We start from the raw sequence: 13,003 nt of genomic DNA on the forward strand, positions 1-13,003 counted from the left end.
CAACCTCTTGTAGCTTGGCCCAAATATTTGAAGACTAAAACCTGCCCAGATTTAAAGTTATGGGGTAAATCAGACATAGATATTCCAATCCATTTCACAGATATTCTTACCTAGAAAACAGGATTTTTAATATACTAAAGAAATACTTTCAAGTCTTTCAGAACCATTTGTGTACTAGGTAATAGTGATTATTTTTATCTACCTACAAACTCATTTTTTAAGCTATAATCTGAGTTCCTCCTCTATTTACAAAAGAAGTTTTTAAAAAGCTTTTTAAATGTCTAACAACACAGCAAGAGAATGGTGGAAATTTCAGCTCAACACAGCCTCTCACAATAAAAGTCTCTGTTCTTCCATTAACTACATGACTGAATTTGGCCAAGTCACTTAAACCTTTTAGCCTCAGTTTCTTTACCTGTAAACTGTTTGGGTTGAACTAGATGATCTTTGGGTACCAAAAAGAATAATCTAAAATTTGGAGGTTTTTTTCCCCCTCCCTGATTGTTTCTAAGTATACAATATAATTCAGACTATTTTTTAATAGCCCTTTAACATGGCATAGATTTTAACAGGTCTACTATACTCTGCCTGTTCCAGCACATTGTTTAAGGGCCTGCATAAAAACTGAATGTAGTTAAGAGATGGTTTGTCCAAATACAAATTAGTAAAGACAAACAAAAAACTACCACAATAACAGAACATATACTTTTCAGCTCAACATTTACTGTAACTCTTAACATTTGGGGATTAAATGAAAGGCAAAATTATAGTTGACAAAATTGGTACATTAATAGCAGAAAAATAGAAAATAGTATATTGAAGACCTGAAAATTCTGTTTTGAACTTTGACAAATGAAGTAGTGCTGTCCCTTGGAGAGAAATTTCTGTCTCTAAAGTGAAACTCGTGTTGTAGGTTTAGAATTGTTTTTGATCACAGCAATATATGTGCATGGCTTTATAAGACAAATAGAACACAATCCATAAAACGAAAATGATGAATCCAACTTCCCAAAATTAAAAACTTTGTTCTTTGAAAGACACTGTTAAGAGAATTTAAAAAGAAGCCTATAGATTGAGAGAAAATATTTGCAAGTCACATATCTGATGAAGGACCTGTGTCCAGAACATATAAAGAACACTTAAATGTTAACAGTAACAAATAAAACAATAAAAATGGGAAAATTACTCAAATAGACACTGTATCAAAAAGATACATGAATAGCATAAACTGATACTCAACATCATTAGTCTTTAGGAAAATGAAAATTACATCTACAAGGTCTGAGACTTTACTACTTGCATGCTAGTATGCTGTTTATTTTGAGATGTTTCTTTCTGGCATTCATGATGGTGGCCTTTGCTTTTTTGTTTTTCTTTGAGAGAGAGAGCGTGAGCAGGGGAGAGGGGCAGAGGGAGACAGGGACAGCGAGAAAGAGAATTGTAAGCAGGCTCCATGCTGAGCATAGGGCCTGACGCAGGGCTCTATCCCACAACCCTGGGATCATGACCTGAGCCAAATCAAGAGTGGATCGCTCACCCAACTTTATATGGATCTTTTTTAAAATTAATTTTATAGTGTAATTGGGAAGAATCCTTTCCGTCTGGAAACACCCTTGGAAATACATGCTGTAACTATATTCCAGCAAATTTTCTTTTATTACTATTTTAATAATCTGTAAGATAATTTTACCTGTTCTTTCTGAAATTCCTAGTCAGATGTTGGCCCTGCTGGAGTGATCTATGAATTTTCCTACCTTTTCAGTTCCATTTCCTCTCTTCCCTTTTTTGGGGGGTGGGAGGTGATTCTTCAATCTTATCTTCCAAGTTTTACATAGAAATTATTTCTATGACACCTTTTAATTTCTATTAGCTTTAAGATGAACCTTTTAAAAACACATCCCACCAGGGTGCCTACGTGACTCAGTTAGTTAAGCGCCTGACTCTTGATTTCAGCTCAGATCATGATCTCACGGTTTGTGGGTTTGGGCCCTGCATCGGACCCTGTGTTGGCAGTGTAGAGCCTGCATGAGATTCTCTCCCCCTCTCTCTCTGTCCTTCACCCACCCTCATGTGCTCTCTTGCTCTCAAAATAAGTAAATAGAATAGAATAGAATAGAGTAACATCCTATTTGTTTTGTAGATGTATTATCTTCTCTCAGTCTTTTTAGAAAAGTAATTATGGTTTTGAAACTCTTCTACTCTCTGTTTTCTGCGTTTCTTTTTTTGTTTGTTTCCTTTGGTCTCTAATTACTGTATTAAAGTCTTTCCTAAATGTTCACATTTAAAAGTGAAGCACTAAAAGGCTAGCTGTATGAACTGTGTACATGGGCATGGCTTCCCAAGCAGCTGGCTTCACTTTTGCATGATAGGACAGAGGCTCACCATTTCATTGGCAGACCCCAATTGTCAGGATCATTAGGACTATTAATGTAATAAATTTCAACATCTCCCTAGGAAGGGATATCAGACCCGCTGCCAACATACCAGATGCTGAATGCTTGAAGAAAACAGGGAATCTCACTGCTTAGCTGGAGACGGAGATAATCCTCCTGTTTCCAGTTCAGGAAAATCTACCGTAAGTTGCTTTATTTCTGAAGAAATCAGAAATCACTGGTTCAACTTCACTTGAAAATATACCACCATTGGTGGAAGTGTGTTCCGTGAGCTATAGAGGATAAAAGAGGGGCACACAGCCTAATGTGGGGCTTGAACTCATGAACCATGAGATCATGACCTGAGCCAAGATCAAGAGTCGGAGGCTCAAGTGACTGCACTACCCAGGCGCCCCAGTGAGATGATGAATTTTTTTAAACTAATATTGTGGTGATAGCTGAGTGAGTCTGAATATCCTAAAAACAAACTATATACTTTAAATGGCAGAAATGTATAGTGTGTGAATTTTATCTTAGTAAAGACATTTAATTTTAAAAAGTATAACTGGTGATTTTCTAAGCCCAAATATAATGCAAAACCTTGTTTCTTTCACACTAGTGTGTATATAACCATTGCTATTCTAGTTACAGAGTACCAATATAATTTACTGAAAATACCCTAGCAAAATTTTAAAATCATGATATTAAAATAGCTCAGAACTGCAAGAAATCACTCTCAAATTTAAATTTAGCACCTATTTCAGAACTATAGCCATTCTCTTGGCATCAAAACTTAAAATAGGTCAATTTTAAAAAACATCTAAGCTAAACTTTATTTGCCCCTATTACCATGTACAAGGAAAAAGTCTTTAAATGTGAATTCTACCTGCTTTAAAAATTGTTACCCTAGTAGTAACAAGAAGTTAAAGAGATTCATAATTCCCATTATATAAACAGTGTGAACCTACAGATCATACCTTTTGATTTCTTGTCCTTTTTGCTTAGGAGATTCACCTCCATTCAGGATCTGTTCTAAGTTCTTTGTTTCTACCGATCCATTTGGTTCTGAACTGGATAGTCCAAGTAATGACCTTACCCGCTGAGATCGGACATCTAATATTGTATCTGTGTAACCTACTTCCTGAAGATATCTGTTAAGAGAAAATTTAAAGTATTAGATCCCATATATTAACACCTACAAACATGTTAACTCAAAAATCACATCAAGCAATGACTGATCAAGGAAAAAACCCATAATCCTGTAAAATATGATCCTCCTTTGCCTCAAAACTTTCTTCTCTATACACTAGTTCCAATTCTAAGAGAACAAAGCCAATTACAAACAGAAATTTAATTAAGAAAGCATACAGGATGGCTAATGCTAATTAAGGGCCAATTATCTTGAAGCTTAAAAAACTCTAGAACCTTAAAAAACTTTTAGGAAGTGATGATATATGCTATTAAAAGAAAAAAAAAAAAGTCCACAAAGTGGACCTCAGAATAGTGACATGCTAAGTTTAAACCTAGGTTCTTAGTCAGAGGATGATGGACGGGTTAGTTCTCCCTCTAGGATCTAAAACCTCATGGTACTGAAACGTTCTGTATATTTAATCTAGGATCCAAGGTAAGACTGGAAAAGAAAGGGACCAGATTCTGACATAAATATAGATAATGGGTCGTGAATGGTTTTGTATGATAAAGAATTTCTTCTTAAAGTATTTGACAGGCTAAGGAAGGATGCTAAACAGGAGCCTTACACAATATGCAAAAGAACAAACAATTTTTAGCTGAAAGTCAATAGCAGGGAGACTGGTTAGGACACTAACACAGCAAGAAATAAAACTGAAGAGAATAAACATGAGAAATAAAAGCAAGATACAATCGTAGAGACCTGGTGCACAAATACACATGGCAGTAGAATGAAAGAAGATACAAGAATTTTAGAAAATTTTCAGGTTTCTAGCTTGGATGGTTGGATGGTGGTTCTATTCAATGAAATGAAGAATAAAGAGTCCGGGTCTGGTTTATAGGGTATCTATCAGATAATCACGTAGTAGCGAAGAAAGTGACATTTATTAGCACAATAATAAGAAAGGTCAAAGCTCAGAAGAGATTGGACTCAGCATCTAGATTTGGGAGTTATCAGTGTTTGATGGTATTTAAACCCATGGATTTAAATGAAGTTACCCTGAGAAAAAATTCTAGAACAGATAGCCTGGGACACAGAAACCTAAAGGGCTAAAAGAATAAGAGAAACTCAAAAAAAATTAAAAGAAAGTACTTGAGAAATAAGGGGGGAAATGGTAGCATAGAGTTAAGAATTCAAAATACAATGGTTAATGCCTTATGTGTCCAAAAGATCAAATAGGAACAAAAAAGTTCTCTTAACTATGTCTGTGAGTAGCTTCAGTGGAGTATCACAATGGAAAACAGAGTACACAGTTGACAAATGAACATGCAAGATTACAGAGATAAACTACTCTCAGAGAAAGGAGGAGAGACAAAATATTAATCCAGGCAATAAGACTAGGCTTTTATAAGAGAAATATTGTACAACTGATTTCGCTATAGCTATTGGACTCTTCTAAAAACCGCAATTCTCTTTTTGGGGGGAACAACTGCGATCACACTCTAACCATGTGGTCTGAATGAGCAGACAAAATCTCACACAATCCAGGTAAAAACACTTGACTCAGAGTCATTTATTTCATCAAGTTAAGCCAATTCTGACTAAAACAGACTAAAACAGTAAGATATGTCACACAATTACTTTTTTTAATGTTTTATTTATTTGTTTTGAGAGAGAAAGAGAGAAAGCACGAGCAGGGGATGGGAAGACAGAGAAGGAGAGAGAGAATCCTAAGCACTGCCAGCACAGAGCCCAATGCGGGGCTCAGTCCCACAAGCCGTGAGATCATGACCTGAGCTGAGATCAAGAGTCAGATGCTCAATAGACTGAGCCACCCAGGTTCCCCGCCACAGAATTACTTCTAATAATACAGCAAAGAATTTAACTATCAAAAAGCTTCCTCAAAAATTCAAGTAAAAGTAGGATTTGGCAAGCCACTTATGAAAGGTTTCAGGTTACCAGCTAAATTCCTTCTATAAACCAGTCACAGTCCCACTTAAAACCAAGTACATGAATTCTGCAATAACAGGAATGGGAGTATCTACAAGTATGAACTCTGTATTGTTTTTCTTCTGGCCTTCCAGCCATCCAGCTTTTATGACATTCTACATGACAAATAGAAAACAACATCATCCTGAGCAGTGTCCAAAGGAACATTCATAGGATACCAACTTTAAAAAGATCCAATAGTCAAAAGAAACAAGAAAGCAATAAAAACTATACACACTGTCCTATTATCATCAAATAATTTTTTACTTGCAAAGTTACTGAACATAAGCATTTGCATACCTAGATCCTTAAAGAAAGCTGAAAATGAACTATTACTTACTGTCTTAACAGTTGTCTGCCTTGCTTCCACGTTAACTGGCTATTCTGAGGTGCTGTGGGAGCTTCTGTGTCTTTGGTTTCTTCTAAAAATTAACACATACACAAAATAGACAATTTCACACACAGCATTTCCACTCTTGAAAATATTGCCAAAGTTCTCTCAGGGATAAATTCCCATAAAAAAAAAATAACTGAATGTTTTATAAATGATAGAAGTAAATTAATAACTATTGAGTATTTACAGTCATTTTAAATGTGTTTATCCCAATAAACAAAACACTCAGGTACAACCTGCCTTGTTTTAAAACTGGGAAACCTAAGAGTACATTAACTATTCTACAAGGGATTCAAAAACCAAAAACTCAGTCTTTGAAATGATTTCATTTCAGTGATTTCAATATTTATTGAAAAAAAAAATTTTTTTTTAACTATCAGAATTCTGCTGGGTTGATGGGTTCAAAATTAAAAAGCGACGTTTAATATTTACTTAAGCTATTCAAAATCAACACTGTTAAATCTAGTATAAATAAAACTATTCAATGACTTAATTTTGAGTCTATCAGGAAACTTTAAATCTTACTCGTAACACTTTATATAATTAATTTCATTGTTAGAACTAAAACCAGAAAATAGTTTCTACTATATGTAAAAGGTCATATTTTATTCTCAAATATGAGTATATGTACTAAGAGTTTAATAAATACTGTAATCTGAGGTGAGTTAAGCTCTCAATAAGTATCCCTAGTGAGAAATTTACAAATACTTATCAGCACTAATGATACTAAAGAAATATTTTCGGGGCGCCTGGGTGGCTCAGTCGGTTAAGCGTCCGACTTCAGCTCAGGTCATGATCTCGCGGTCCATGAGTTCGAGCCCCGCGTCGGGCTCTGGGCTAATGGCTCAGAGCCTGGAGCCTGCTTCCAATTCTGTGTCTCCCTCTCTCTCTCTGCCCCTCCCCCGTTCATGCTCTGTCTCTCTCTGTCTCAAAAATAAATAAACGTTAAAAAAAAAATTAAAAAAAAAATATTTTCCTAAAAATTCCCATTATGAAAATAAGATAACGCAGACAACAGAGGTTCATAGAAGATCAGCCCTCACAATGAATGCTGAGAACCTTTAGCATGGCTCACAGTTGTCAGGTTCTTAGACTCCTCAGAGTCATGAAAAGAAAAACTTACTGGTAGTTAATTCAAATATTCCCTGCCTTACTTCTCTAACAATTCCATTATTTACACCTTCTCATTCCTCCCCTGAACAGAGAGAACTTCTAAGATTTCTAGAAATAATTATTTCATCTTAATAGCTCCTATATTTGTTTATATATTTCATCTATTTATACAATTTTGTTTGCTGTTAAATCATGTATAATACATAATCACTGGAGAAAAAAATACATTCTTTAACTTTAAGTTTATTTATTTATTTTGAGAGAGAGAGAGAGAGAGACAGAGAGAGCGCGCGCATAAGCGGGGAAGGGGCAGAGAAAGAAGGATAGAGAGAATATCCCGCAGGTCAGCAATGTCAACTAGAGCCTGATGCGGACCTCGAACCCATGAACTGTGAGATCATGACCTGAGCGGAAACCAAGAGTCAGATGCTTAACTTACTGAGCTATCCAGGTGCTCCAAAAAAATACATTTGTAAAAAGAACTACAACGCCCCAAATCCTATCATTAAAACTGTTAGTACTTGAGACTTTATCATTCCCATTTTTCATCTCAAAATACATACATAAACTTCTCCTTTCCTTAAAAATGGGGCGAGGCACCAATGTGTATACTGTCCTATAAAGCTGCTTTTGACACCTAACATATTTGAACATTCTCTTGATGTCAATGAACACAGATTAATATTACATAAAATGATCACACAGTATTCCACAGAAAGTATATGCCTATTTAATTTAACCAGTCCAGGGGCGCCTGGGTGGCGCAGTCGGTTAAGCGTCCGACTTCAGCCAGGTCACGATCTCGCGGTCCGTGAGTTCGAGCCCCGCGTCAGGCTCTGGGCTGATGGCTCAGAGCCTGGAGCCTGTTTCCGATTCTGTGTCTCCCTCTCTCTCTGCCCCTCCCCCGTTCATGCTCTGTCTCTCTCTGTCCCAAAAATAAATAAAAAACGTTGAAAAAAAAATTTAATTTAACCAGTCCACTAATGTTGACATTAGTTTCTACCTTCCATTATGATAAATAGTTTTTCTACAGATATCCTTGAAGTACACCAAAAGCATATATGCAGCTCAAAAAATTTTTTAACACATCAAGGTAATCAGTTCCTAGATGAATAAACAAAACATTATTAGTGTCCCAAAAGCTTTCCTTGTACCTTCCTGTAGTCACTAGACAGTTCTATAAGAGTATCAATACTATCCTGATTTATAAAAATTAATTTTTAAATTTGATACACATGAGATCATTTATATCATTTTTCAGTGTTATGTTACCTGTCCATGTTGTCAGGTGTAGTTACAGCTTTTTCACTTTTGTTGCTAAATAGCATTCCATTATGCTAAAATCACACATTACATGTATCCATTCTAATACCGCAGGTCATTCAAGCTGTTTCCAGATTTTTACTACAAGACACTATAAGCATTCTTATACAAGCCTTATGATGAGCACACGTATGCATTTTAAGAAGTAGAGTATGTAGACTGGAATTACTGGGCTTCAGAGCATGCCGCTATGGCTATGTTCCCTTTAGTCTTATTGGCAAACTACTTTCAGAGCAGTTCTATCAACCTGCAATCCCAACACCAGTAGATTTGGTTGTTCTATATCCTCATTTAGACTTGACTGGTTTTTTTTTGTTTTTTCCATTTTAATTTAGCCATTCTGATAGGTGTCTAATTGTATGTACTGCACTTTGGTTGTATTTCCTCAATAACAAATAACATTGAGCATTATTTCATACACTTATTGGTCACTTAGATATCTTCTCTTATGGGCTGCTTTTTCTTTTGCCTATTTTCCTACTGTCATAGATTTTTCCCCCCTAAATACACAAAAAAGCTCTTTACATATTTAGATACAACCCCTTTTATAGGGTTAGGTTTAGGCCATATATATACGTATTACTGAGACATAGGTATAAAAACGTGTATCATACTTCTGTCAAGACAGTATTTTATATTTTGATTTATTTTTGGGTATATAAAAGGCAACACTAATTTGTTTAATGGTTATCTCGATCTATACTTTGAAGTAATTTTAACCGATTTTGTTTGTATGTTATATATTGTCCATCACTTCATTGCTCCCCGCCCCCACACTAAACACTGTGAATAGTTTTTCTACTTCAATAAAGAAAATCTACTCTATTAAATATTGCTTCCCATAAATAAAACACCTGAATGTCATTTTATTCCTCATTTTGAGGAAGTTTTAAAACTTAAAACTTAAGTTTAGACAGATAAAAACAAGTCTGTTTTTAGCAGGCAGCAGACACTTATCTGCTAATGATTTGTTCTACACACACTATTGCACTGAAACCAGCTAGCCAATTCTGACTGGCTCCAGGAACAATGTGGCTGCAACTAGCCTCCTTCCTCACATTTACGCAGACCAAGTTAGGGGGACAGCCCTTGAGTCAGAAAGTGAATACTTATTTTCTCAATATTCTAGCCATATTAGAAAGAAAAAGATTCAAAGAAAAGCTCCAGATTCATTAACTTCTATGAAGCCACCCCACTCCCTCTAACTGCAGTAAGACTACTGTAGTCAACACGGCCCAAAATATATAGACCTTCCATCTTTTTATTTTTTATTGTTGCTTTTCCAAGGATGAGGCCATAATATTATTCCCTACTATCAAAGTGAACCTTCACCATCACTGAAAAGCTAGATCAAAGGAAACCCATGCTGCTGATATGTTGGTCTCTTTATTTTAAAGTATAGATACCAACAACTTGAAGATATAATAAATGATAAAACCGGTAAGTGTAAAAAATTAAATTGTGTATGAAGTGTTTCTGCCAAGTTCTAAGTACTTAATATTAAGTATTTAATATTAACATTAAACTAAAAACCAATTAATTTTTTAAAATTTACTCTTCCACCTAACAAAAAAAACCAACCTCCATATCTAAGTTTTATCTTCCTTACCATATATGCTTTAACTTTATTAGATATGGTACAACTTTATTATAAAAGAAGAAAAACTGCATATCCAAATAAAGATACACTTTTTTCTTATCTTAGTAACCACCATCCAAGAACAGCATAGAATTCAATTTGAATGCACCATCAAAATGTATATGAGTTCTAAATATACCTGAGAAATAAGAAACTGATAACATTCCCAATATGCATAACATAAATCAAAGAATTCCTTATTCACTGTTAGATGTTTAGACTACCCACGTTGTAATCATGTAGAACCCTAAAGTTAACGTTAAACTGTTAGCTTTTTCCTATATCCAGCCATCTCTTCCAAGCATAATTGTTTATCAGATACTACTCTCACACTCATTATCTATTTAGTTTAGTGTAAAATGCAAGATTTGGTACAGAGCAAGATGAAGTGGAGAAGATTCTTTTCCTTCTCTTATTTGGCTGCCTATGAGGTTTCCAAATTCAGTCAAATTTCCTATTTTCAGAATTAAACTATGGTAATCACAGCTCCTCCAGATAAAAAGAACTTTGTAATAAAAAAGTAAACTTTTATAGAACGGGACAAGAATTATCTACAAGGGTAGAATTATTTCATTACCTTTCACTTCTGATACCAAAATGCACTCACAATTTTACATACATTTCAACACAAGGAAAACAGGATAAATAACCTCAGGATTTAGATATAGATACAACTATTTACTTTTATTATTAATAAATTTTTATTATTTATTATTTTCCCCAAAATATTAGGCATTATTACAGCGGTCAACCATCTAACTAACCAATGCTATCGAAGCAAAATGAGGGTGAAGAAAACATGTCTGTTACAGAAAAATGAGCTTAAACCAATTTTTTTCTTGAACTGGGTCAGGAGAAGGTTAACAGAAGAATCCACTTTACCTGATTCAAAGGTTGGCATTTTCAAATCACCTTGGTTCAGTTCTGTGCCATATTTTAATTTGTGATATTTTGCCCTGAAAATGTAACAACAAATTGTTGAAAGAAAAAAATTTTTTCCTTTTCTACACAGTTAAGTAAATACTAGTATATATTTCTCTGAGAACACAAAACATAATATGAATACCTGTTTTTTAAGCTTTACGGAAATTAGAGAAAAAAGTGTACTGCTATATAAGAAAAAAAAATGTAAATGTAAAAAATGAAGACAAATTTTTTTCCTTATCTTTAAAGAAAAATAAAATTCCCAAACTTAGAATCTATAACAAAAGACATAATTTCAATTATAAATTTTTTTTCTAATGTTTATATATTTTTGAAGGAGAGGGAGACAGAGAGAGAGGGAGACACAGAATCTGAAGCAGGCTCCAGGCTCTGAGCTGTCAGCACAGAGCCCAATGTGGGATTTGAACTCACAAACTGTGAAATCATGACCTGAGCTGAAGTAGGACACTTAACCGACTGAGCCACCCACTATTCAATTTTACAGATTTAAATCTTTTCTATTCCCTTATAAGAATCAAATCCAAGTATCATCTTGTATTTGGGTCAGGGTTTCATACTTTCAAAGTATTTTCAAATACAATGCACACTGGTATAAAAGAGAATACTGTTCTACTTTGTATTGTAAGAAAACAAGGCACACGTACCTTTCTTGTTTTAATGCATACTCTAACATCTTTATTCTTCTTACTAAATCCTTCTTCAAGTTTTCTTGTCCTTTTCTTTCTCCTTGCAAAAATGCTATCCGGGCCTAAAAATATAACAGGTTCATTTATTTTCATTTTTTTCCTAATGATACATTAAAAAAAAAAACCAATAAATAGTAACTTGTTCATGATGGCAAGTTTTAAAATTGATAGAGGCAGTCAACCAAACTTTGTTAGTAATACAATTACTTTAAAAATCAATGACTATAAATCAGCTATTTGCTTAATCTTAAGGTCTCTAATGTTAACATTTTTTACATAATCATAAAAGGAAATTTTATACATAAAAACTGAACCTACTTCCTAACATACAAGTCACAAAAAACTAAAAAATACTATTCTCTTCATGGACACGAGACACAAAAACTTCCATGCTGTTCTGCTATCTTGGCTCCTCCCCAAATTATTATTTTTTTAAGTAAATATTTTCCCCCAAATGAGATGTTTGTTTCAAAAGACAGTACCATTACTTCAAAACCATTTTGCGTTCACAAAATACTTTAAAAATGTGTAATCTTTTCTATTCTACCCACCTACTCCAAATTGTTTCAATTCTTGAAACAGTAATACTAGAGTACTGCAAATAGTTTAAGTAAAGCCACTGTATGTTCAAAGAACTCATTACTTTCTGTTGTCATTTTTCTACTATGAGAGGGATTATTTTCTTTTCAGTTGCCTTATTTTCTGTGAGAGACAGCTTTAAAGAGCCTGGCATCTGTATGGAGACATTTGCCATTATGTACATAATTACAATAAAACTACCTTCCACAAGGGGGAGAATGCCCTTGCTGAGATGACCCATAGGTGTATTTATTAAGAAAAAGTAAAGCTACTATTAGTAAGCTAAATTATAATTTATTTTTTAAAATTTCAGTGAACATGAAATCAGAACAAATGAATTCAGCTAGATGATTTAACCCAGTAAGTTGGATCTGTTTTTCTATGATAGAAATACACTGGCCAGCAGACCAGCTAAATCAAATTGATTAATAAGAACATGTAAGTATTTAAATGTCCACTGCCATCAAAACAAGCTCTTCTCTATTACCCTTAAAAAAAATAATAAAAAAATAAAAGAATCACCTACAACTCCTTAACACTTGTGAAGTTAGACAGCTACATAACACTTCCAAATATAAATTTCAAAACAAAAATAAAACATCAGGAGGAATGGTAACTATTCAGAACCTAAGAGGCTAAGCTGCTAAAGAAAAAAGTAGCACTTAAGCAAATGTAAAACGTCAGTTTCACCACACAGCTTCAAGAAACTCTGATTAAGTTTTTTGCCTTAACTTTCTTTTTTTCACAACAGTAAGGGCAGTCACCATCCAACGTCAACATACAACACCATTACAATATTACTGACTATATTCTCTATACTGGACTTTTCATTCC

The 13,003-nt window shown here is 34.3% G+C and overlaps 1 protein-coding gene across 4 annotated transcripts in view; it reads right to left on the minus strand.

Annotated features, from left to right (window-relative positions):
* The window catches only part of STRN3 (striatin 3), a 107,106-nt gene that overhangs the window by 43,950 nt on the left and 50,153 nt on the right, over positions 1-13,003 (minus strand). For all 4 annotated transcript variants that reach the window (XM_043554331.1, XM_043554334.1, XM_043554333.1 and 1 more), the window contains exons 2-5: positions 11,549-11,652; positions 10,842-10,915; positions 5,831-5,912; positions 3,350-3,523 (exon numbers count right to left, since the gene is read on the minus strand). In XM_043554331.1, coding sequence (XP_043410266.1) covers positions 3,350-3,523; positions 5,831-5,912; positions 10,842-10,915; positions 11,549-11,652 — 434 coding nt within the window. The remainder of the gene's footprint in view (positions 1-3,349; positions 3,524-5,830; positions 5,913-10,841; positions 10,916-11,548; positions 11,653-13,003) is intronic.

The sequence above is a fragment of the Prionailurus bengalensis genome, chromosome B3, assembly GCF_016509475.1.
Source record: "Prionailurus bengalensis isolate Pbe53 chromosome B3, Fcat_Pben_1.1_paternal_pri, whole genome shotgun sequence".
Lineage (NCBI taxonomy): Eukaryota > Metazoa > Chordata > Mammalia > Carnivora > Felidae > Prionailurus > Prionailurus bengalensis.